This window comes from Xenopus tropicalis, chromosome 3 (genome assembly GCF_000004195.4).
Source record: "Xenopus tropicalis strain Nigerian chromosome 3, UCB_Xtro_10.0, whole genome shotgun sequence".
NCBI classification, from domain to species: Eukaryota; Metazoa; Chordata; class Amphibia; order Anura; family Pipidae; genus Xenopus; species Xenopus tropicalis.
In genome coordinates this window covers 108731532-108758301 of record NC_030679.2, presented here as the reverse complement: position 1 = coordinate 108758301, position 26770 = coordinate 108731532, and the positions used below count along the sequence as shown (strand labels likewise).

Here is a 26770-nt window from a genome sequence, read left to right as displayed (position 1 = left end):
TGTCCAAAAATATGCATAAATATAAAAATAGTGGAAATGTCACTGTAATAGCAATTCAGGCACAAATTCAAACATTTTCACTTGTACTGGCACCTCACAGCACATGGCCCCTCAAATGACATCAATCCTGGGTAACTGGAATAACATGTGTACAACCCCCGCTAATTGGCCCCATTTATCTGCAGCAGATACACATAACTCTCTCATCTTGAAAGCTGGCAAATATTTCTCAATCCCACTAATTAACCATTGTGAAGTTATAATGAATCTTGTTGCAGTTTGTGCCAGCTGTATAAATAGCTGTGTGTCTTAGATATTGCTGCTTCTTCTCATGTTAACGTTTGAATTTTGCCTCCAGGTTGGGCTGAAGGTTTTCTTTGGTCATTCAGGACAATGGTTTGGCTCAAATAACTTTGATGGTGATAAAGTGTCAATCTTCCATGATTTGGATGGCTCAGTGACTGGATATCCTGATACCTTTATAGGAAGGGCAGATAATTACCTGATCCGTCACCCTGGATGCCTCACTGTGCCACGGTGGAACGGAGTGATTTGTTCAGGCAGGTATGCCCAGGTAAGCCAACCAGTACCTTTTAAAGAATCATATTTTTTCATGCAAAAGTTGTGCCTCCACAACAGCATTGTACAATCATGAAAGACCTCCTTATGTGTATGTAGATAACACATCCACATATGGCCCACTGTGTTTGGCTTTTGCGATTCGGGGGAGTTGTTTACCCGCAGCTAGAACTGTAAAGTATGGACATGCTTCTATAAAGCATGTGTGGTTTAAAGCATGGTCTATTATACAAAGTATTATTATCTTATGTTCAGGGCTGTATTTAGGTCTGGTGCTGTCCTTGTTATTGCACCTCAGCCTTCGCCCTTCTCGTCATTGTCAAGAAGACATGCAAAAGCCCTCTTCAGTTCCACTGCCAGATTTAGTCCAGTTACATATTATTTTTATCAGCACTCAAGGACACCCCTTAAAACTGCCACCCTAGGCACATACCTCCATGTGCCTATATATATACATGGCCTTGCGTATGCTAATTAAAAAGATGCTTTTCCTAGGCCTCTGTGTAAGGAAATTTGGCATTAATTCCTGTGCCAGTCCCTTATGGCCATGGGCATCACATAACCTCCCTGCAACAAAGTTAGATTGTGCCAAAGAAACTCAGTGTGCAAAGCTGTATATAACTGCCTGATTCATGATGATAATAACAAAAATAAATATTATATGGAGGTTGCACTGTTTAGCTAAGGGTGAGAGTGGAATTCCCCAGTGCTGGCTTAACATCTGACATGATAGCTTGGCTCATTAATACTGAGTCAGTAGATAATATATCATTTTTCCAATCTGCCTTGACAGCAAAGTATTTATAAGTCGCTATCCAGTGTAAAGAAAAACAGCTTTTAGTTCCACATCATCACTGATTAATTTCCCAGACTCCAGAAGCACGTTTTTTTCCATTGCAAACCTAAAGCAGGACTGGATTGTGTCTGGAAGTCTAATGGTGGAGACTTACCAAAATAGTGGTCGTATCACTTCCTGAGCAGCTAATACCGTCAAAGAAAACCAAGACCAGGGAATGTTCTTGCTAACATTTACTTCTAAGGATAATTGGGATCTCTGCACAATTATGTTCTATATTGTGCGTCATATGAAGCCAAGGCTCTTTTAGGCTTTCAATATGTATTTTATAAAAGAGGAACTCAGCAGCAACCCTAACATTGACCCAAATCTATTCTGATCATTATACAGTGCTTCAGTTTGCCGGAGAGGCAATCAACTATTTGCTGTGGCCATGAAAATATTAATTCAATGATGTACAGTCTCTTCTCCAAGTGTTGTTAAACTGCAACTCTCTAATCATGAAGGGGGGTGCTTGGAGTAAATCAAGAACTAGATAAGGGGCTGCAGATTGCACACTCTTTAGTAAAACCTACATATCTTATACATTGTAATAAAAAGAAAGGGACTTTGGGGAAGCCCATGCATTTTATTTAAATATAACATTGGAATGCACAGAATACTGACGTGGAATATTAAATACATGCCCTTGGTGTTTCAAAATCAGTTTACTCAGTTGCTCTGACGACAGTAGCAGGTTACATTCCTGTGTAGGGTGGATATCACTTTTTTGCCCCCCCCCCACCCAATGTTAATGTATTATATTTAGTGTGTGCCTTTGTCTAGGTGCTTTAGCCTGAGGCTATAATGTACCTTGCATTACACCCACAGTAATTTGCTTCTGTTTAACATTCCTGTCATGTATATTTTTAATAGTTTCTATTTCATATGGGGTCATGTAATCCCTGCAGTAAATGATAAAGATATTAGAAGTAATTGGGTTCCATAACCCTAACCGTATAAAGGGACAATGCCAGAGTGGACATGATTGGCAGGGGTGCATTATGCCTTATAATAAATGACACATTTTGCCATGTATTTCATAAATGGCTTAAATACTACCTATTAGTGAGAATCTGCACTCAAACCTCCTGTTTGATAGCCCTGCCTTACAATATGAGTAGAAATTTGAGGTAAAGAAGATACAAGGGGTCATTTGAATTTGGCATGCCAGGGTCCAAAGTGTGCATGTTCTTTGCTCTTTACGCTGTGCCAATAGCATTAGCAGGTACAGGTCCTATGCCAGGCAGTAAGGAGAGGGCTGCCTTTGACCTGCCAGCATTGCACTCTGCACCCCACAGAATGTGGTGCTTGGTGCAAAACACAACAAAACTGCAACACTGGGGAAGCATTAAAGGGCCAGTTTTGCAGTTTTGTTCTGGGTCATGGTAAATGTTAAAGTGTTTTTTTATCAGTATAAAACTGTGTTTAGAGAGAGCTGCTGTTTACCTTTTTATTTAAGGCACAAGTTTCAGGTCCAATTTCTATAAAGATTTCTAAAAGTATTTTCAATCTGCATGTCTCACCTTCAGGCTGATCCCATCCATTGCTGTTAGCCTCCTATGTCCTGGTCAGTTTCTCTAAATAGAATTAAAATGATGGAAGGTTATTTCATTTACTTCTGCCATGTGCATTTCTTATGCTGCACTGTATCCATATCTCTTGCAAGTCAGCACACTCTAGTTCAGATTTTACCTTTGCCAGTGTTCCTAGTGAATTTAGATCATTTTATGTTTAATATACATTTTAACTTGCAAATTTCGATTTGTAAACTGGGCAAATTGATTATTAAAACTTGTTTCAGGTCACTTGTCAAGTTCCCTGCTTAGTAAATAGAGTGTGGAGGTAATTCCCCATTAAAAATAACTGCAGTATATACTTTTCTCTTTGCCATGCATTCTTTAGCTCCTACTTGCTGCCCCTTGCCTTTTTACATGTTTCCAGGCAAAGTAAAAGGAGATTTTACTATGTTTCATTATTTAAATTGGAACAGGCTCTGTGGCTTTGTAGCTCTGTACTGACCCTAAATGTTTCTGTACAAGAAATTATTAAAATAAAGGCTAATGTTTATTGACACCACATGTTCTAAGCACCCCGCACATTAAGTGTGCTTAGTTCTCAATATCTTGGTTCATCTAATTAATTTTCCTTATGTTGAGCATGAAAAATATAACTTTTACTTTATATTTCCATTTATCAAGCTCCCATTCACTACTGATACCCATACTCAACCAGATGTATATTATAAGGATATTAGAAGTCACAGAGGAGTTCCATGACCACATAAGGGCACAAGGCCACAGCCTTTATTCTAGTGCAGAGCTGTCCAGTTGGAGGTCCACCCTCTTTCTGGCTAATGGCATCCAAACATGAAGTATAGTGAATAAGTAGACCAATCTATGGAACAGCTGGACAGCAGTGCTATATTGTATATTCATCTGGGACTGTGTATGGTATTGTTTAGTTCTCTCCTTATTGTGCTTCCCCTAGGGCAGGGATGTCCAAGGTACAGCTGTCTAGCTTTGGCTGAGCATGGAGAGGCAATGTCTTAATTTAGAGACAACTGATGATTGATGAGTGAAATATCCTAGTTTTGATTTAGGTCTAAAAAAAATGTTACTTTATTTGTAGCTTTACATCCAGGCCAGACGCCCTGAGAATCTGAACATTTTGGTCTCTAGAGCAACTTATCCCTCTGTTCCTTTAAAACTTTCTGGCGTTAACCGGGGTGCACCATATCAACAGTACCAACCAGTGGTCATGCTGCATCAATCCTATATTATCAGATGGGAAGGTCAGTCTCCTGGAGAGGTCATCCTATACCCCATCAACTTTAACAGGTAAGAACATACTCATACCTGTTCTTGTTTGTTAAAACCATGAGGAAATGTGAAATTTGTAAAGAATGTAAGGGTGCATGGCTCTATCTGATGTGTTGGTTGGTTAGAACAGGTTGGATCCCGTGCTTAAACAATAAAGAAACAAGATACAGAATGTCTGCTGCCAGTTCTGTTGTAACATACACAGACTCAAACAGGAAAACAAACACCTTCTCATTTTGTTAAAGGCTATTGTTTGCCAGGAGAAGGTCCCTTACCATCTGTCTTTAGAAACATGTTGTGTCACACAGTACACAATATTTAATGCAAATGCTTAGATTTGTTTAATGATAAGGGAACTGTCTAGACAACTCAAATATGCTGTCCCTGTACTGTTTTATAAAGCTTACTTTTTATGGTGTTTTAAAAACCCTTTTTAAGTTAATTGCATTCGGAGTGCGGGTTTTGCAATTGCTTGTTGCAGGTCAGGAAGAGATAACGTGAGCATTAGTGACAACTGGCTAAACCAAAAATTTTATTATCTTATGTTCAGTCTAGTAAAACAGTGAAAGTGCCCCTATAGGCTTGACACCACTTGCTGTAGCAATATATGAAAAACACGTGACCTATGGCAAATATAGTGTTGACATTCAGACAGCCACTCACAAACACTGAAGATCAGATCAAAATAACATCAGTCCCACGTTTAGACAGAGTAAAATGACTGCCAGTATGCTCACTGTCATACTCCTAGTGACGTTAAACAGTTTCCCACTGCATGGCCTGCTTAATAAGTACTTTCACTTGGGCCAAGCATCTGGAACCTTATATGGTACTGAATACTGGAAGTCACTACAGGTGCTTCAATACATCATTTTTTATATATAAATTATGGGAAAGGGAAGAGTTTTATTATTTTAGCCACATGCAGAACATGTGCTTGTCAGATTGCCTGACAGTCTGCAGACACCACTGGTGGCACGTGACTAGCAGTATTTATATACAAGATGTCCCTGTCTAACTTTTACAATTAACTAGACGGATTCAGAAGTCTTCAGTCAAGGCTGTCATCAAAGCCAAGAGTTTGAATGGCTTCCAGATGATGATGCTTTGTTCTCTGTCATTTTTGATAACTGCCAGAACTCTATGCTCCAGTACAGCTCAAAAGCAAATGCTACTGCTGCCAAAACTTTTCCAAAAACAAATTGATATTCTCATGGATGCACTGAGAATCTTCTACTTGCATGAAATGCTGGTGCTTTAATTGAAGGCATGAGTGCAGACAAATGCACTTCAGCAGGTTTGGCTATGCATGCTAGCCAGTTAAAAAGAAGCTGCATCCTTGCAGTGTGCAACCAGCTGCGGTTTCTTTGTTCATGGCGCAGTTGGTTGAACTTGCATGAGCCTGCTGGCATTATTCTCAGAAGAGATGTGTGTCCATTCTACAAGAGCTTTGTTAATATCACTGTTGCTGTTTATTTATCTTCAGAGACCTCAGTACTTGGCAAGCAGCTTTTCCTACTGTGTTTTTTTACTGCAGTACAAATACAGTCTTTATAGTTTTCCTGTAAAACTTCATTGCTGCTTCTCAACATAGTCTTGATAGGTTCCTTATGTGTTTGGGTTCTGGTGAATAGGTACAGGTTTTCTTTCTATCATATATAGTTGAGTGTGTTTGATATGTACCAATATTTTGCATGCTTGTGTGTTTGTGTGAATATAATGCAGTATGTAACTAATCAAACTAAAGGAACAGATCAGTGATTCCATTGGTGTATTGTGTTCAGATCCCATAGGCAAGGCCACAGGTACATCAGGTTAGATTGTAATGGTGGCCATACACGGGCAGTTTTAAGCTGCCGATTTGGGCCCTTCATACCGATTCAGAAGCTTATCTTTTCGTGTATGGGGCCCTCCAACAGGCCTCCCTTACTGATATATGCCCAAAAATCTGCTAGATGTGGATTAGGCAGGCTTGATTCTTCTGTGGGATTGAGGACTGCATTGGGTCATTGATGTGTTCTTCACTTCTAAATCTTATATTGCCTTCATTGTAATGTGATCGTTTGGCCCTAAAGCCAAACAATTGCATTAGCACAATATTGCCCACACAAAGGGGGAAAGATTTGCTTGTTTGGTAACCTCACCGATTATGGACACCTTAAGACCTGTAGAAGCAGCACTATATAACAATCAGGGATGCACCGAATCCTGGATTCGGTTCGGGATTCAGGTCAAATCCAGCCTTTTTGTGAAGGATTCAGTTTTGCCGAATCCACTGTCCCAGCCAAACCGAATCTCTATCCTAATTAGCATAAATTAGCATTCGGAAGGGTTAAATGGTAGGAGGAAAATGTTTACCCCTTCCCAATCCTAATTAGTATATGCTAATTATGATTCTGATTTGGTTCGGGATTCGGCAGAATCCACCTGGGTGGGTTTGGGGGTTCGGCCAAACCCAAAAAAGTGGGTTAGGTGCATCCCTAATAACAATAAATGATTATATTATAATGATCAACATCCTTGTGTTCTCATGTGCTGTACATTTATATGTTTATCCTGATGACTTGTCTAAGACATAGAGTACATATATTATGAAGTTGTGATAAAGGTTTTAGTGTATCCTTCGGGTGATACATTACATAGTTACATAGTTACATAGGGTTGAAAAAAGACCATTGTCCATCAAGTTCAACCCATCCGAGTAAACCCAGCACACAACCTATACTAACCAATCTATACACTCACATACATAAACTATATATATACAACCAGTAATACTAACTGTAGATATTAGTATCACAATAGCCTTGGATATTCTGCTTGTTCAAAAACTCATCCAGGCCCCTCTTAAAGGCATTAACAGAGTCTGCCATTACAACATCACTAGGAAGGGCATTCCACAGCCTCACTGCCCTCACCGTGAAAAACCACCTACGCTGCTTCAAATGGAAGCTCCGTTCCTCTAATCTATAGGGGTGACCTCTGGTGCGCTGATTGTTTTTATGGGAAAAAAGAACATCCCCCAACTGCCTATAATCCCCTCTAATGTACTTGTACAGAGTAATCATGTCCCCTCGCAAGCGCCTCTTTTCCAGAGAAAACAACCCCAACCTCGACAGTCTCACCTCATAGCTTAAATCTTCCATCCCCTTTACCAGTTTAGTTGCACGTCTCTGCACTTTCTCCAGCTCATTAATATCCTTCTTAAGGACTGGAGCCCAAAACTGCACTGCATACTCAAGGTGAGGCCTTACCAGGGACCTATAAAGAGGCAAAAATATGTTCTCATCCCTTGAGTCAATGCCCTTTTTTATACAAGACAGCACTTTATTTGCTGTAGTAGCCACAGAATGACACTGCCTGGAATTGGACAACTTGTGATCTACAAAAACCCCTAGATCCTTCTCCATTAAGGATGCCCCCAACACACTACCATTCAGTAGATAGTTTGCGTTTATATTATTCCTACCAAAGTGCATAACTTTGCACTTGTCAACATTGAACCTCATTTTCCAGTTTGCTGCCCAGTTTTCCAATTTTGTCAAATCGCTCTGCAAAGCGGCAGCATCCTGCATGGAACTTATAGTTTTGCACAATTTAGTGTCATCAGCAAAAATAGAAACAGTACTCTCTATGCCCACCTCCAGGTCATTAATAAACAAGTTAAAAAGCAAAGGACCAAGGACTGACCCCTGCGGTACTCCACTAACCACACTGGCCCAATTAGAAAATGTTCCATTTACCACCACTCTTTGTACTCTATCCTTCAGCCAGTTCTCTATCCAATTACAAATATTATGTTCTAGGCCAATATTCCTCAATTTGATCATTAACCTTCTGTGAGGTACTGTATCAAACGCTTTAGCAAAATCTAAGTAGATGACATCAACTGCCATTCCAGCATCAAGGTTCCTGCTCACCTCCTCATAAAAGGCAACTAAATTAGTCTGGCAAGATCTGTTACGCATAAAACCATGCTGGCACAAACTAATAGTATTGTGAACTGCAATGTATTCAACTATCCTATCCCTTATTACCCCTTCCAGAAGCTTTCCTACTACTGATGTCAGACTAACAGGCCTATAGTTTTCAGGCTGAGAACGAGATCCCTTTTTAAATAATGGCACCACATTAGCAATTCGCCAGTCTCTCGGCACCATGCCAAACCTCAACGAATCCTGAAAAATTATGTGAAGAGGCTTGGCAATCAGCGCTCAGCTCATTTAATACCCTGGGATGAATCCCATCCGGTCCTGGACCTTTGTTTACCTTTACATGTTCAAGTCTCTTTTGAATTTCCTCCTGAGTGACCCATGCGTCAGTAGCTAAATTACTAGCACTGGGTATATTAAAAGGGAAGCCTTCATTATCTGGCTCCTCAGATGTATAGACAGATGAAAAATAAGAGTTCAAAATTTCTGCTTTTTCCCCGTTCTCATCAACCAACGTACCCCCCCGAGATAATAAAGTTCCCACCCCTTCTTGCTTCATTTTTTTACTATTCACATAATTAACTTTTTACTCCTAGCTGCAATATCCCTTTCCATCTCAATTTTAGCTTGCCTGATAGTTTTTTTGCATGCTTTATTTGCTTCCTTGTACCTGATGAAAGTTTCCGCTGTCCCCGCTAACTTGAATGCTTTAAAAGCACGTTTTTTATTACCAACCTCGACCCTAACTCTTTTATTCAGCCATAAAGGTTTTGCTTTGCGATGCCTCTCCTTGCTTACAAGGGGAATATACTGTTGTGTATACTTGCAAAGCAATGTTTTAAAGATGTTCCATTTTCCTTCTGTGTCTAACCCCATGAAAAGCCTTTCCCAGTTGACACATTGCAGAGATGCCCTTATACTGGCAAAGTCTGCACGTCTAAAATTGAGCGTTTTAGTTACTCCCTTATAGAGCTGTCTCTGTAGCATTATCTCAAAGGAGACCATGTTGTGATCACTGTTCCCCAAATGCTCACCCACACAAATGTTAGAGATAAGTTCAGTATTATTAGATATTACCAGGTCCAAAATAGACTCATTCCGAGTAGGTTCTTGAACCACCTGAAATAAAAAGTTGTCATTTAGCATATTTACAAACCTACTAGCTTTTTCTGACTTAGCCACCCCATTACTCCAGTCAATGTCCGGATAATTAAAGTCCCCCATAATAACAACTTGACCCAATTTTGAAGCCTCCTCCATTTGCAAAAGTAGCTGGGACTCATCCCCCTCATCTATACGGGGTGGTTTATAGCATACTCCAATGATCATTTTCTTTGTGACCTTCAGCCCTACTGAAATTTCTACCCAAAGAGATTCAACGTTTTCATTGGTAATGTCTTTATTACATGGCTTTAAATCTGACTTTACATTGACACAGTTTAAATACCCTCATTAAGTTATAACAATGCCTGCTAGAAAAAAATTAGTATATTAGACAAATTTCATCAATGGGATTAACTGTGGGAACCAAGATTTAGATGTGTCCAGAAATATCCTGGGAAAAATGTGACAAATTACATTGCATAGTATAATGACTGATTAACCAGGCAGAGCTCAAAAAATGGGGCAACTTTAGAAATAAATGATCTACCTAAAGGATAAGTTGCTTGAAAAACATTTAAATAGTGTGCTGATTCAGTTGCTCGATATTGAACTGTGGTAGCATTATCTTGCCAGTGCTCTCAGTGTTCTGTGCACTGCTATTGGATTATGGTATGCACAGAACATCAGCTCGTCACACACATGCGTGCTCTGGCCAGAACAATGGAGCAGCCCTGACTGTGTAGAGCAGTGGGGCCAGTGTGTTTAAAGAACTGTCTCAGTGTCTAGAAATAAAGTGTAAATGACTGAGGGAGTCCCATGGGTACTATTTTTTTAAAAATTGGCAATACCAATTGTTGATGGACAAGGAATGGGAATCTTCACAAACATTTTAGAATTAACTTCCCCTTTAAATCAGGTATATCCATCCTGTATGGGGATTCTATAAAATGTAGTTCAGAAGCTTGGATATCCTTGAATTTTCTGAAACCGAGGGGCCCAGCCTTCTTGCACTGTTTTAAATCTATGCCTGCATAGGTTACAAAGACTAAAGGAGGGCAAGTTAGGTATCATGGGCTCTCTGAAATAACACTGGGTTTTTTACTGAATTGCTTAAGAAATGACCCAGATGCATTTAGAGTCCAGGGGGGTGCCCTCTTAGCAAAGCAGACAAAGCTCAGGAGGAAAGAAGCATCTTGTTCTTGCTGTGCTTTGGAACTGCTGCCTAAAATGAGTTCTGTTATAAAAGTAATCTTCTGGGAAAAGACTTTTATATGTGTATTGTTTTTTCATCTGACCACTCTTAAATCCCTGCCTAATAGGAATAAATACAATAATTAAGAGCTCTAAAAGAGGGGAACATTTAAGGTCTGGCTCCCTTGCAGCTTTGGAATGTCTCTTAGATTTAGGAATTTTCTTTTTTGGCTGTCCTGCACTTGGATTCTTAACCTGGCATGCTCTTGGGCTCTGACTACTACAGTAAAGCAGCTAGAGGCAGATCTCACAGGGAAATTACTGAATGTTAAGCATTCCATCAGACTAATCTGTCACCTGAACATACACTGCCATCATAAGCTTGAGCTCTACCAGACAAATGAAATGTCTTTGACTTGCACAATGTGTTGTAGCCAACCAAGGTCAGAGGCAGTTAATCTCTCCATTGTGTGGTCATCCAGTTTGAAGCCCAGTGGCCAGATGTAGATTTTTACAGCTCCTAGCAAGTTAAAGAGCTCAATATATTATGTCATGATATTAATATACTCTGGCCCACAAATGTGGTATGTCAGATAATCATAGAAAATAGTAGTACCGCACCATTCTAGAGCGCTGGCTTGCAACTGTTGGAGCTTCCCTGACCCTCTTTTAAGTTCCACAGATATCTCAGCTTGTTCTACCATTTTTCTATCATTCCCAGAATGGCACAATACAGCTGACCATAAATGAACAGATTTTGTGGGATAGTTTGACCACTTTTGACATTACACTGTCTGGCCATATAGTTGTGTATTGCATGCAGTTTTGATGAACCATTATAAGATAACAGCTGACGTGTCTAAGTGAATGTTTCATCTGATGACGCCCCCTCTCAGAGGGTGGATGGATGCACCATCAGATGAGGAACATGCATCAGATCAGCATGTTCAGTTGTTAGGTCACTCAATAAGAAAAAAGCTGTTTGGCCAACCCTACTCCCTAATTAAGCTTTGTCACTGTGATACTACCATAAGCCTATCAATAACAAAAGCATGTATACATTATATGAAATAGTATGGATGTGGTTAATGGTTTTGTCCCCTGATCCCCTTAAAGTAGATTTGCAGGCTGCCATAGGTCTACAGAGCACAGTATGGGAGCCTCTGCTAGAGATTAAACATCATGGGGTAATAGCACATTCTGTTAAACATTTCTTTCCAAGTTCCATGCTTATATCTCCCACAATTCTGACCTTCTAGGTAGCATTAGTTTTTTTATTAGAATGTTTCCCCTTTTACCAAACATTTTATGGGAGTTGCAAGCAGTGGGAATTTAAATATTGGGGCATCACCTTGGAATGTGTCCCACCGTTAAAAAGAAAAAGCACCACAAGTAGCTTGTGACCAGTCAATATTAGTAGCACCAACATTGCTGTTGTGATGTTAATGGATAGTTGGTACTCTAAATAATAACTGTTACATGGCAAGTAATGACCTACTTTATGTTTGTGACAGGGGAGACTGGATTCAGATTGCCTTGTGTTATCCCAGAAGTGCACAGTTCCAGGTCATGTCAGATGTTTATGATCGTCACAGTGGAAGGATACACAGCGTAAGACACTATTCCTGGGCTCATACCATCAGCCAGGTTCTTAATCAGTCAGAGACAAGACTTTTTCATTTCAGTCAGGAATCTGGGTAAGCTACTAGATGTGAGACCCTCCAAGTGAAGGCTGACTTGGTGTGTGTACAGTAGTCATAATTATTATATTTTACTTTCTCTTTCCAAGATTAGAAGTAAACATACTTTTTATTTACTTAGCTACATATCCTGACATATAAAAGTACAGTTCGTTTTTTTTTGCAGTGCTCCTGTTCTGATTCTGCACGCTACACTTTGCTGGAACTTGTTATACTCCAGAATCAACTCCCTGGAGGGCAAACCTTATCAGGGATCCTTATACACTCCCAGGCATGCATGTCACAATAATGTGTAAATGTCACACCTGGCGTACTTTGTCATTCTAGGAAGCACCCTGTATGGCTTATGATTTCAGGATGACTAGCTACCTCACTTGTCTCCATGTTCACATATTGTTATATACAGTATGTACAAAATACTGGGGATAGCTCTGTAGGGGGTGAATTGGCTTTTTCGCAGTTAGTAGCCAGAAATGAAGTGTTGCGTGACATTTGCTTTACCATTGATTCTTTTTCCCAATCTGCAGTGACAAACGTGTCTATTTAGATACCTAAATGATTTGCCTTTATCTGCTAAATACTGTATACCTCTCTGATATGTTTTAACATATTATAGCTTGCTCCTTGTCATGTCCCTGCCATACCCAGTATACTCCATAGACCTTGACTGCATCCATGGCTTATTTTTATTCATAGTAGAAAAGATTCTTCAAATTAGTAACATAGGCCAGCATGTTCGTAAATGAAGATTTCTGCTAGCTAGCCTGTGTTAAACCTTTCCTATATTTAATTTCTCTTTTAGGTACTTGTTCATACACCTACAGGCACACTCAGTCCGCAGTGGGCACAGCTATTGTTCCCAGCATGGCTGTGAGCGAATTAAGATAGTGTCTCAATTTGAACTAGAGGATTCCAGTGAATGTATTCAGAACCCATTTCCTAAAACAGATAGTTATACCCATACCCGCCGACTCTTTGCATCTCACCGACTTGCCCTGCCATGCAGTGAATGTGGTGCTCCACAGGTAAATGACACATAATGTTATTTTAATGATAACTTCATAGTTATGTAGAAACCAAGGAAAGGAGGTGTTGCCGTTATAATAAGAGGTTTATTATGATGGTATTATGGTAGTTATGGAATTTACTGCAACGGTGATGATGCCACAGAAATGTACAGCTTTTTAAATGTGCATAGCTCTCTGCTGTACATCTGCAGAGTAATATATTTAGCCTCTAAAGTTCTGATGATTTTTCCACATCGCTGAAAATATATAACTAAGCCTTTCTGTATATTTTGGGAAATATTTTTTGTTTAATGTACCCCAATAGGTAGCAATAACAAGCAACCCATCTATGAAATATACAAGAATACAGATCCAATCCCTCCGTATGGCAGATAATGTAAATGGACTGAAAGCTGCATTTATCAAGGTAATGAAAAATTAATTTATAGGCCTTTCTTACTAACTTGGTTGTTACATCTCTTGATGTAAACCTTCTGCCTTCTTATTTACTGACTGGTTACACTGCTTAGGCTTTAGCAAAAGTCTGTATATGCCAAAAAGGGCTTTTTTTTGTACAGAGTTCTAAAGTGTTGTGAGATTTTGTTTAAAGCAAATGTTTGGTACTTGACCAGAACGTTTAATGCTTGGAAGCTTTGCTCGTGATTCTCCATAGTTTGCTCAGTTTCTTAATAAATAAATGTGGTACCTATATCCCATACTTTACCCACCAGCCTTTTGGAATATTATTGTTATTTGATGCCAATGCAGGGAGCCTATCAAACATAAAACAAGACCCAAGCTTTAGTGTGCATGCAATTGTTGTTTGGATTATTGATGCTTTATTCTTATGTAATAAAAGCTTTCAACTGGTAGGTCAGTGCTTTTGATTTTCTCAAGAGATCTTGCTACCTGGTTTCTGGTTTTGCTGTCTCAGCTCTCTGCTGCTAGCCACATTCTATGCATAACTTTTTGTTTTTTTCTTTGACCTGTTTTTCCCTTTCCAGGTTGATGAAGACATTTTTTTGATCAAGAGAAAGGGGCTTTTCTTCCTGGTGTTAGATGCCTGCTCTGGAGCTGTTGTAAGCAAGAGGCAATTTGAAATGATCAGTGATTTGAAGATAACAAAAGCAATTGCCAGTTACATTCAGACCTCAATGAAACTAAGGTGAGGAACTCAAAAACATTGTATAGTGAAATAGAATGCATTCTTTATACCACAGCTATGAGTCCAGTCACTTTGTCTTTAGCTGAATTTCTTATCATTAACGTAGCTGTCGTGATACTCCTTGATAAATCATGTTAAGCCTACAAGCCAGACGGCATTGAGCGATTTGCTAATCTTTAGATCTTCTTGCAGCATATCAGCTGTGCCATTCTTAGGGCTGGCATTCACCTCCCACAGCTGCCAACTGTGTTAGTGATAGCAGATACATCAGCTTTGTGACAAAGTATTATTTCCCTCTACAGTGTTTCCACTGTTTGATTACTGAAAGTAATAAATTTTGGCAAAATTGCAATGCTAACGCGAATAGAGTGTCTCGATGATAGGGAACGGCGTCCTATGCTTCAGCTGACTGGATTATTCGATACAACATGCCAGTCTGTTCATAGGTTTACTTTGTTACTTACATTGCTTACATTTTGTAGTCTGAATGTGGCTCCTGTAAATATGTACTCACAGTAAGAACTCTTTTCCCACCCTCTAGATCAGTCGTTCTTATTTGCTCCAGGGACATTGTGGAGACTCCGCCTAGTTCTGAAATGTCTGTTTTTACTAAAATTGGCTCAGCCAAACCCATTGTACTTCCAAAGAAAGGTAATTTGTTTATATGCTGACTAATACTCCTATAACATCACAGTGGAAAGTGTATAAGGTCTAGGAAACATTTTTTTTTTTTTGCTTTAACTGAATCCACATTATGCTATAATTTATTGTATTTTTTTATAATATTAGTCTACTATGTCCAGGCAGCAATATTTGAGTATATTAATTGTACTTCTTGTTGCTTTTCTTTTCCAGGTAGTTTTGCTATGGTAGGATTTAAAGGGCTTTCCACTCCATCCTGGATTAAAATCATTAATAACAGTGCAGATAGAAAAGCTGCATCGATTCACCTTTATCTTCCACTGATGTTGACTGAATATAGATGCCCGGCCCCAAAACTTTAGCATCCAAAGCCAAACAGTGTTCATATCAGGCCCGTGTACCCATTTCTGGGCAGCAATGAGAAACTGGACTCCTGTTTGCCCTGCTTGCAGAGAATGACTTGGCACTTGGGTACACAAATTAGCCCAGATTCATGATCTATTGACAGAACTTTTTTTTATAATTTTTTTTTTAATCATTTTCTCATCTCTTTGTACATTGTAGAGTTAATAAATGATTTGTCTGTTTAATCTATTATAGTGTGTAGTCTCAAAACCTGCACATGGTGAATGTATTTGGTTGCATCTGCCACATATTGGTTAATCAGAGGAATTACAATGTGACCTTTTATGTATCTTGATGTGAAATGGTGTGCTATTGGTAGTAGGGACTGAATGTTCTATATCATGTCAGTACAACACTGAACGGTAAGTTCATTCTTTATAGCTGTTTTCTGTTTGGTCTCATCACATAGAAGGGACACTGACTGATACCTGCTCTCTGTACCATATTTGTGACCATACTAAGGTACATTATATGCACTTCGGCTACTAATTTTATTTATTTATTTTTTTATAACTTTTTATACCTGCAGGAAGGTGTGTCAGGAGGCTACTTTCTTCTCCATTCATATGCAGTCTTTCTGACCAGCCTCTCTACTCTGGGGGCAGAGAGGCTGAAGTTGAACTGCACTGTGCAACTCCCTAAATCCTTTAACAGCTAAGTGCTGCTGTGAATTCTGGAAGTTGTAATTGTAAATTTGGAGAACCACAAGTTAACTTTTCCTGAACTAAAAATGTTATTAAACAGTTAATGCAGTTTTCATATGCATAAGATATGCTGTTTTCATAGAAATATATATTTAAACCTAGATTGGCGACCCCCTCCCAAAAACGTTTTTTTAAAAGAAAATGTAATTCTAAGCAACTTTCCAATATACATTTAGTAAACACATCTAGTGGTTTTAAAGTTGTTTATAAATAACCAAAAGCGGTGTCTGTCTTTTTATATTCTCGGAACTACTGGTTGTAACTCCTGAAATAATGTAGCAGAAACCAGAGAACAGGAATTATGAATTATGCTGTTTGGAAAGAAATAACCTTTATGGTCTCTTTTGCTCCACTCTAGTTCATTTAGATAGATGGCATCCTATTTTCTTCAGGTCTTGGTACTGTTATTTGAAATCCCAGTTTAAAAAGTTTAATGTACTGTAGATACTTTTTTTTTTTTTTCTTTTAACACTATTTTACAATAATATTCTGTATCATCTCTAGTTGTAAGTAATATATTTGACCATAAGGGAGTGTGCAGATTGTACTGCAGTGGGACAACAGTTGATAGTTAGGAAATGCTGTACAATGTGTCCTGAAATCAGCCTTATCTCAGGAACCATTTGGCCAAGTCCAACTCATCAGGTATTCCGACTCCTGGCTTCTTTGCATTGTCGCCTGTTTGGATTTTATCTTCCTATTTTAAATTCAAATTGAGTATTTGTTTTTCAGAGTCTCTCACATTCTTGTTTTGGGATTATCACATGCTGAACTGCTTTCTGCATGTTCATGCAGCTTTTTGCCAAATCTAATAACAAGTCAGCGTTATTACATGTGTTTGATATCGTGTTTCATCCCGTGGTTAAGATACATACTTGAGGTATTCACTCCCTATGACAGACTTGAGTAAAGTATGGTGTTTATTGTGTTATCTGGCATGAGGATATTGGCAGCTGCTGTGTACCAACAGATCACCTATGGAACCATGCAGAGGGTGAGGGAGGACACAGGAGGTGTCTTTGCTAATGATTGGCTGTGATGCTAATTGCACAGAGAAATAAAGCTGCCTGGAAAGCTTTCTGCCCCAGTCCTGTAATTAACACTAGTGGCATGGCAAGGACAGCACCATAGATAGAGATGGTATAAGGCATCAGCTAAGTACAGGGAGCACTTGCAGAGCGTTAGCCCAGGCAGCCAGCTGAGAACACACACACACAGAACTGGGATCCCAGCCTGACATTCACTAGACACTCACTTGGCTTTCACTGGACATCCATGTATGGCAGAGTGTTCCCCCTGAACCCTGCACAGGTATGCTATTCACTACACTGTCTTCTCTCACTTCTCTCTCATTGTATATAGAATGGAGCTGTACTGTTTGCTTTATTGCATTCCTGCTATGTACTGGAGCTTGCCAGGGCCAAAATACAGGGGTTTTTCTGTGCTGATTTGATTTATGCATTTTGTAAAAAGCTTCAATGATCTATCTTTCAACGGTCACATTCTGTCACTGTAAGAAAAACAGACTTTTCTCTTCTGCACTTATTTTAATGATTAAGAGCAGTGTTGAAGGGCTAGGTGGGGCATCATTGTACAAGGTGTGAAGCAACTGGCCAGATTACACAGGGAGTTTTTTCTTTTTTCATTCTGCCAAGACCTGTTAGCAAAGCAAAGTGCTGGAATGCTTGTAGTATAGGGCTGAGAGGGCATTGGCCCCAGCTTATTTTTTTTCTGTGTAATCATAAACTATTATGCAGACTATGACAATTTGGACATTAATGCTTGTTAACCTTCTAGGTCCTACATAACTGCCACGGATATATTAATTTTTTATGCTATGAGTAGTCCTGTTAATTTGTACTTTCTGATGGTTGTCCTGTTTCTTATGCACATAGAAGGACAGAACAGGCCCAATGACAAGTTGTTAATAATGCAACTTTTTCTAGGCTATAGAAATATTCTAAAATGCAAGGTTGTCAAAGGAGGGGAACTCCAGTTGTTAAGTACAGAGCTTACAGCCAGTGACTGAGAATACTTAGGGTTTTATGTTGTTATAGTTCAAACAACTTTAATATAACCCCCTGGTTGTAACTAAGGCTGTTTCCCTTCATACAGCTAAGGAGAACTTCATATTTGTGATCTGGCTAGCACTTGAGCACCTAATTGCAATGTACATCCTTTATTTCCAAAACATCTAGTACATATGTAATCATGATACATAATAAATATGAACCAATTTGCATAGTGCATCCGTGACCCACAAAGACATGCTTATAATATTGGTTGAATCATGCATAGAAACACCATATGTTATAGTCAATACATCACTAGCTTGTGTGGTAAAAGCAGATTGTGCTGCCAAATAGTTCTGAGCAAGGTGAAACAATGACATAATTCCCCTCCATGAGCAACACAGATACTTTACATTGCTAGCTCTGTTATATTTTATAAATGATCTTTGCAGACCAACTGATAAATATTCCTTATTTTGCAGAATTCACTGTAATTGTGTTTCTTTGGCATGCTCCTAAGGGGTTAAGTGTACATACCGATATTTGTGTCACCCACCCTCAGTGATGTCTTCAAACACACCCGGTCCCTCAGGGTGCCCTCTGGATCTCACGGGCCAGAAGTACCGGCTCGTTCTGCTTAGATCTTGCCTTTCTGATGAGTCTTAGGGAATCAACAGCTGGAAATAATTTGACAGCACAAGTCTTGCCAGGAATCCTAATATATCCAAGCTTTGCTGCCAGACATCTTTCCAAAGCAGACTGAGCATCGTTCCTCTAGGGGATGCACTGATGAAGTTAGTAAATGCTTTAGCAGGGCCTGTCCAGTATTTCCTGACCCAACTGGCATTACCATTCTGCAGCCTAACTTAGTGATATGAAAGCATTTTCTATTGGACTTCTGGAAGATTGAGTGTGAGGTTTCCTTTAATAGGAAAATATTACTAGCCAGTGCAAGTGTTTTGCTCACATGGATTAAGTTGCTAAAAAAGATACAGAAATGGAAACCAGAACTCGAAAAAATGCTATAAATGTAAATTTAGAAAACCATTTTCCAGCTCAGGGGGTTATCCAACGAGAGGGAGCAGGTCCTGGCAAAATGCTTTATTCCTTTCCTTAAACAGCAAGTGCAGCAAATGATCTCTCAGTTGAAGTGATTGCAGATTGAGCTCCATAATAATACAACAGGCTTTTATAATAACACACTTAATAATTACCCAAGTTGTAACACTTTCTGGCTGTGGTAATCTACTAACACTTAAATTCACATAGCCCACAGATTTGGTAAGTATCCGATTACTGGTACACGAGGACTGGTATGTTCAAGGGCTATTTCTGCCATTCTTTGGCTATGTGATTGATTACAATCTCCTGTTACCTCTCATGGCCTGACACCTGTCAAAGCAGTAGAAGACAACTCTGCCTGGGTTTTGTGAGTGCCAGAAAAGTACTGCTTATGGTATTCCTAAAACAACCAGGCTGTTCTTGTTGCTAGTGATAGTGATAGTGATAGCTTTATACAAAAATTACATTTTAATCTCTGTTTGCTCTGGGTTTGTTACTTTTTTGTTTTTAGAATATTTCAGAATTATATTTGACAGAATATAATTATATCAGTGTTTAGTTAATTTTAGTTACTTTCATGGTTTTGAATCAGTTTGTTTATTTTCTACAGGAATCTGGAATTCTGCTATTCACAAGCAAAAATATGGGCTTGCGTGATGTTAATAGAATTTTGTGTGTGATGATATGCGCATTGTTTGCTACGCTTGGGCACACAGGTAAGTTCGCTAAAGTCAGGTAACAAATGAATTAGCACGCAGGGTTACATAGGATGTTCTCAATGTGCCCTGCACACCTGGAAAGGGCAAGGATTTGCAGTCTAAGCAGACACATATAATTGTAATTGTGTAAGGATTTGTACATTCAAATTATGTAATATTAATGTTGATTCACAGCCAATCTAGTTTCTATCACATGCATAATTATCATTGTGAAAGGATGTGTACATTAAGATTAGGTAATTTTAAATCTGATTTATAGCTAGTTTCTAGCACAACTAAATTTGTAACATAATTAAGGCTGCATTTTATAGACCTCCCTCTGTGTCAGGCAACGTCTATTGATGTGGAAGGTAATTCCCCAGCAGATACACTGGAGTACTATGTATTCATATATATATATGCCAGTAATGTCACTTGCAGCGGGCTGTGAACTCCTGGAGTGCTTGCTATAGAGTCACAATGCTTGCTAGGGAAAGGGGCAGATAGATGATTTATTATGCATGTTTGATATACCAAAGGGTTAATTTTCACCTTTTTTGATATGCCAATTAAATTGTATGTAATGCTATTATTGTGAGTCTTGCTTCTGATACTCTAATAGAAAGTAGGTTAGGCATTTCCTGAGGGAAAGACAAACACATTATGATTTTTAAATCACAAAGCTCTGCAGTTCCTTAGATTGACCACAAACATGCTCTATGTGCGGCACATTGAAAGGAACATGCCTTACTCATGCAATGTTAGGGATTTAGAGAATCAGAGGCAGATATATCAAAATGTGAGATTCAAGCTAACCACAGAGAAACTCACTCACTTTTAGTGCATTCCTTTATTTATATTTATTGGACACCATAACAGAGTCTTGGCTTCCCTCCAGCTTACTGAACAATAATGCAACATTGCAGTTTTCCTGTGCAGGGAATTAGGTAGACTGAAGCACAATTATCCGTTAGTGCCCTTAATTTAGCTTAGGCGTGATAAAATAGTGTATTTATAGAACTTCTAAAATCTGACTGGCCACAACTATTAAAGCAATAATATGATTGGTTGCTCTGAATTCTTGTTCTGAAGTAGCCATTCATATACCAATTGTTAGGTACATGATGATATCGGTCTGAGCCTTGACCCCCAGTATATAAGTGCCCACTGCCTGACTTTATAGACGGCCATTTAAATGTCTTGACAGATTAAAAGATCTTTTGAGGATGGCCAAATAAAAAAAAATAGATTTTTATTTGACCATAAGCCTATCCATGGCCACCCTATGGCAGAGAATTGTCTTGTGCAGGTATTCTGCCTTCAGCTCACCCTACTGTCCACATATAGGGATTGCATATTAGTAATGTTTGCTACAGTTAATTTCTCTTTTCTAATAGGTACATGTCCTGAAGATGATCCTCAGCTCCAGCCCTGGAGCCCTGGCCACAATGAAGACAATTACGTGACCATCAATGGAACCACAAAGCTTCTTCTCACTTCATCTGCCACTGTGCACTCCGTGCATATCACTGGAGGAGGTATGATAAAAGATATGCCGAATCTGACAAGTAGTAGAAATGTGTCCCACTAGCCTCATATTCAAGGAGAAATTTGCTGCTTAATGGATTTATTTGTTTAAACTCTTCTTGTTCATCATCTGAACCAGATGGTTTGGCAGCTCGTAATTTCTTAAGCTGATTTCCAGCTGCTGAACCAGATCAGTCCCAGCTCTGCAGATTGCAGAGATTTCACTGATGACTGGACAGAGCATCCTGTCTGTGAATCATTTTTGATTATTTTAACTCTTTTATCTCAGATGAAAACTGTTGTCAAACAACAAATATTACATAATAGAAGCTATTTCATAAAGAGTTTTGCGGCTCATTGTTCAGTACAAAGTGAATTCCCCTTGGCTGAATAAAGTATAAATTTGCTGAATGATGTCCCCAGCATCTTCGTACTATTTGGACTAGTAAAATTCCACTTCTGTATAGTGGGGTTTTGTTGATGGCTCATTTATGATTCCTGTATATATCACATGATGTAAAATCATTATGGGGCTTATTTATTTTATTTGTAAAATCACTTATTCCAAAAAAATAGTGCAAAAAGTTTGTGATTATTTTTGTCAGTCATTGTGATCTCTGAAATCATCCAGTCACAATGTATTTAATTTTAAGCCACCCAGTAGCCACAACTGACACCCTTGTTTTTGACCATTTTAGACAAGGTGCAACCCAATAAAGACAAAGTCCAAACTTCGAGCAGCAAGGAAATTATGCTGTAAGAAGTGGTTTTAAAAAACGCATTTCCAAAGCAACAACTGCTTGTTAGTCTGGCATTATACACTGACCTACACAATCTGCTAAAATTAATATGCAGTTTGATAAATGGAATTTTATATGGTGATCTGGGAAATTTTAGGTCTGTAATTGAAAAACATTTGTTCTGGGTATTATAAACTGCCAATCAAGGTATCTGTAAGAATATATAAGTCAGCATTAGCTCTTTTTTTTTTTTACTTACAAAATTAAATATTTGAAGTGAGACATGCTGAAATATAGCAAGGTATGCCACTTTGCACTTCCCTATAACCAGGATTAGGGATATGCAGTCTGTGGCTCTCCAGCTGTTCGGTTACAAATCCTAGCAGTCTGCCATGGAATAGGTACCAAGCAATGGCTTCAGTTCCACAGGCTTCAGATCTCTTGTGTGTCATTGCAATAGTAGCATGAAATGAGATTTTTACATGGGAAATATGAACATGCTTACTTCTGTTACAGGGAAACTTGTCATTAAAGCCACTGATAACCCTATAATCCTGCACACAAGATCTATACTGGTGGAGCATGGAGGGGAGCTGCACATAGGGAGTGAGGACTGTCCTTTCCAAGGTCATTTTACCATCGTCCTTTATGGAAGGTAAACGTAAGGCTTATGTCCAGCTAAAGCATTTGTAACCAGAGAAACATGTAGTTCAATAATGTATTTTTATAGAGGAAATAGAAGTAACAAAGATGTACATAAGTAAGTACAATGTGCAAAGTGTTGTTTTGAAAGCAATTTGCCCTGTTTTTACCCAGAATGCAGCATTTTCACTATAATTCTAGCATTACTGCCTCCTTGAAGGGGAGCATCATCTCACACAATTGCAGATACATGATTGACGCATTGGAAAAAATAAGATGAAAATTTCTGGAGTCATATTTGTGTCATTTTTGGCACTCTTTAATAAAATATCATCAGCGCATGATGCTGCAACTGTTAATGCAGCTTTTAGAGGGAACCCTGGAATTAGCTCCAGGGTTTCCCTGCATCAGTAGGAACACTAATGCGTCATTTAGAATAGGAGGCAAGACGGACACAGTGGCGCCAGTTGGCATTTAGGAGTGCCTTTGGATACATGTACTTTTAATGTATTTGTATTTGTAAGGACTGCAGCCATTATTGCACAAACACAAATTCAGCTGAGTTTATAAATGTTATGTTTTGGTGACATTCATAGGTCAGATGATGTTGAGCCACCTCATGATTATTTTGGCCAAAAATTCATTGGAGCCGGAGTAGGAGGAACTCTTGAAATTCATGGGGAGAAAAAGCTATCCTGGACATTTCTGAACAAGACTCTGCATCCTGGGGGAATGAGCGAAGGAGGATATTACTTTGAGAAGAGTTGGGGTCACCGTGGAATAATTATTCATACAATTAGCCCAAAGACAGGGGAAGTGATTCATTCTGACAGGTGAGACAATAATCAACATGCAATTTGTACTTTTCCTATGTTATTGCCTTTTTAATATTTGTGTATTTTGCAGTTATGAAGTTACAACACTGGGGTTAAGAACAAAGGCAAGTGGCTAAGGCATGTACAAAGGCCTCAGTCTCTGCATCAGAATCTCTTAATATAGTTTAATACTCAAATTTTAATGCAATTATATTAAAACAGCTTTATTAATTTAACTAGCTACATCTCCCATAAACCTAAACTAGTGGTTATTTGGTTCCCAAAAAGCAGTGTTGAACTGATCCACCAATTTTTCTTTATTTCACTGAATAAAACAGGGTCTCTCAGCAAATTTGTCTAAAAATCAGTCTATATACTGGTCATCAGATACTGTAGGCAGATCAGACCTACTGTAGTAATAATCTGGTTGGCCTTTTTTTGGGGGTATTTATGTGTGAGAGGCTTGCTTCAGGCAGTTCTCTTGTATGGAGAGCAAGTTCAAGGAAGAAATTTCGTCTGCTTCTCACTTGGCTATAGGTGAACTAAAGGTTGCATAAGTAAGTTTCCAGAGCAACCAGACTCTGGACCACTAGGCTCCATGGGTCCCTCAATTACCTAGATTGCCTGTGCATCATTAGCTCAAAGATCCTGGATCACAAGTCATTTTAGGACTGCTAACAACCAGTTAGGAATCTAATAAATGCCAGTGTTGCAACTTTGCACAAATCGGCCCTGTGAAAAGGTGTTTTTTGGCACCAATTGCTACTTTTGTCCCTGGGCTAATGCCATCCTTCTTCAAGCACTATATTCACTGATTTATATGTGCCACCATTTGCCACAGGGCTATGCTTATCTTAGCTGGAGTGGGGTTTTTTTCAATGAATTGTGGGAAAGGACGATTATTTTTTAATATAATCATTCTTAAGTATTTCTTTTCAAAACATTTGCCCTTATATACTGAATTGGTATTTATGCGTATTGCCTATTACTTTAGCACTAATGAATAATATAAATGGTTTATGAAAAGCCAGATTTCCTAGGAGGTTTGCAGTCACAGTTTTGGCTTTTGGAAACGGAAAATACTTTTGATAGGTTTGCACATTAATTATGTTATCCAAGTAGAAATATTTCTCTGCAGATTCTGTGTGCATGTCCAGACATACTTTTATATAACCTGCTATACTTAACATATTTGCAGTCTCTTTCGTGGATTACATTCCAGAGCATTCTGTTATATAATACAGGCAATAATGGGCAATGACAGATGCTTAGTTTCGTCTTGTCTTGTGTGTGTGCGTCCTCACTCTATCTAGTCACTATTCATTTTGATGAGTGTCATTGCTGATTTCTTAGAATTTTGTAGCAAAATCAATATAATATGGAATAGACCATGGATAAGCAGCCTCCGGCTCCCAGGGTGTTACAGAACTACACCCCATCCCCCAAGCAATTTTTTTTTTTTAGCCAAAGAAGGTTTATTGGTACATTTCAAATGGTACAGACTGTATGACAAATCATAAGTAGATTTTATAGATTTTATAACAATCGTTTAGTAGTTGTATACAAGCGAAACAATCATTCCTTGCAAAATCAGATGTATTTATATCCAGACTGGCACTCTCCCATTGTTGTGCTACCACTGCCTCCACCAACAAATGAAAGTAATTGCTTGAAGCTGAACAAACAGCCTTCTTTCACTGAACTGGGGCATATCTTTTAACGGAAGATATATATGAAGTCTTCCTGCAAGAAAGATCCAATTTGTTTTATAAACTACTTTTGAACCCTGTATAAGCCTCATGTCCAGATAGTGACATCGCACATGCTCGTTTTATTCCCTAAATTCAAACCGTAGATCGATGGTAATAGGGTATGACACCTAAGGTGAGACACACCCAAAACAATACTTACAAAAAGGAATTAGTTAATAGAATGCTTAATTCATACATGAATTGTTTACTTAAATAATAGCACACATCTTGAAGTTAATTCCCGTAAGTGTTGAGCTGTTGTGTTGTTAGGAGGTCCTTGTGTTTTCCCTTATGATTATAGCAACACGGCCTCACTTTAACTTCACCAACAACTGCATATCTTGTCTCTTGGCCACTTGTCTGTTCTCAGTGAAATTTGTAATATTGACTGCACCCCCTAACTGTGTGATAGGATATTGTGTTTCTAGAGTTCTGCAACAATTCTGGTCTATGCTGTGGCTCCCTTCTGCCCCAGCTTCTTTCTTTATATGCTCTGTTATTCAATTTCCTGTGGCACAGGTGAAATCTGTGTTGGAAGTCATTTAAAATTGATTAAGGATAACTATAATGGCCAATTATAGAATTAGAAACCAATAGCTGTATGGCATTTTCTTGCTGAGTAGCAAGGATTACCATATCTGCAAGAGATCCTTCATAAATGACTGCACAGTAAATCCACACAGGCCTTAGTTTGGTTGCCTGAGAGCTCAGGAACACCCTAGCTTTTGGATCCTACACTGAGGGGGTTTGAGGCAGATGGGTAGTAGAGCAGCATAAGACTGCAATGAATCATTCCTATTTGTGTTATTATCCATAAAATATTTTACTGTAGACTTGTATATAATGAAAAGCAGGGGAAGTAATTATTTTGTAAACAAGAGACGCTGTCACTTTCTGTAACAAACTTTGCAATATATTCTCTCTTAGGTTTGACACATACAAATCCCGAGATGAGAGTATCCGCTTGACTCACTATCTCAAATCCATCTCAGATGGGACTATCCTGTCCATTGCTGTGAATGATGAGGGCTCCCGGCACTTGGATGACTTAACAAGGAAAGCCATAACAAGACTGGGCAGCCAGCATTTTCTGCATCTTGGATTCCGGTGAGTGATTACTGCCAAATCAATTATGCACCATTACATCATGATATAACAGTAAATTGTGTCTCTTTATCATTGCTCCCTGGCCCTTGCCTCCAAGCCAGGGATTCAAAAAATAAGCACCTTCTTTGAGGACACTGGAAGCAACATCCAAGGGGCTGGAGAGCAACATGTTGCTCACGAGCCACTGGTTGGGGATCTCTGGTGTAGATATAATTTGTGCAGCCTCTTCCTAATGGTAGACTTGTGCACTTTGTAGTCAGTAGTGACTATAGCTACCTGTAGGTCCCATGATGAAATTCTGGAGACTTTGAGAATCTTGTGTTCTGCTCT

The 26770-nt window shown here is 38.9% G+C and overlaps 2 protein-coding genes across 5 annotated transcripts in view; both read left to right on the top strand.

Annotated features, from left to right (window-relative positions):
* The window catches only part of LOC100491930 (cell surface hyaluronidase), a 70234-nt gene extending 54662 nt beyond the window's left edge, over window positions 1-15572 (top strand). For all 3 annotated transcript variants that reach the window (XM_012959543.3, XM_002932255.5, XM_031899223.1), the window contains exons 18-25: window positions 359-574; window positions 4046-4254; window positions 11978-12160; window positions 12966-13188; window positions 13496-13597; window positions 14175-14335; window positions 14877-14986; window positions 15191-15572. In XM_012959543.3, coding sequence (XP_012814997.2) covers window positions 359-574; window positions 4046-4254; window positions 11978-12160; window positions 12966-13188; window positions 13496-13597; window positions 14175-14335; window positions 14877-14986; window positions 15191-15339 — 1353 coding nt within the window. In that variant the 3' untranslated portion in view covers window positions 15340-15572. The remainder of the gene's footprint in view (window positions 1-358; window positions 575-4045; window positions 4255-11977; window positions 12161-12965; window positions 13189-13495; window positions 13598-14174; window positions 14336-14876; window positions 14987-15190) is intronic.
* The window catches only part of cemip (cell migration inducing hyaluronidase 1), a 78341-nt gene that overhangs the window by 20404 nt on the left and 31167 nt on the right, over window positions 1-26770 (top strand). Inside the window, exons 1-6 of one of the 2 annotated variants that reach the window (XM_002932256.5) lie at window positions 16271-17397; window positions 19771-19876; window positions 21256-21396; window positions 22642-22780; window positions 23364-23600; window positions 26261-26440. In XM_002932256.5, coding sequence (XP_002932302.3) covers window positions 17362-17397; window positions 19771-19876; window positions 21256-21396; window positions 22642-22780; window positions 23364-23600; window positions 26261-26440 — 839 coding nt within the window. In that variant the 5' untranslated portion in view covers window positions 16271-17361. Of the gene's footprint in view, window positions 1-16270; window positions 17398-19770; window positions 19877-21255; window positions 21397-22641; window positions 22781-23363; window positions 23601-26260; window positions 26441-26770 lie in introns of those variants that run through there. The other variant, XM_012959546.3, reaches the window with a different exon arrangement.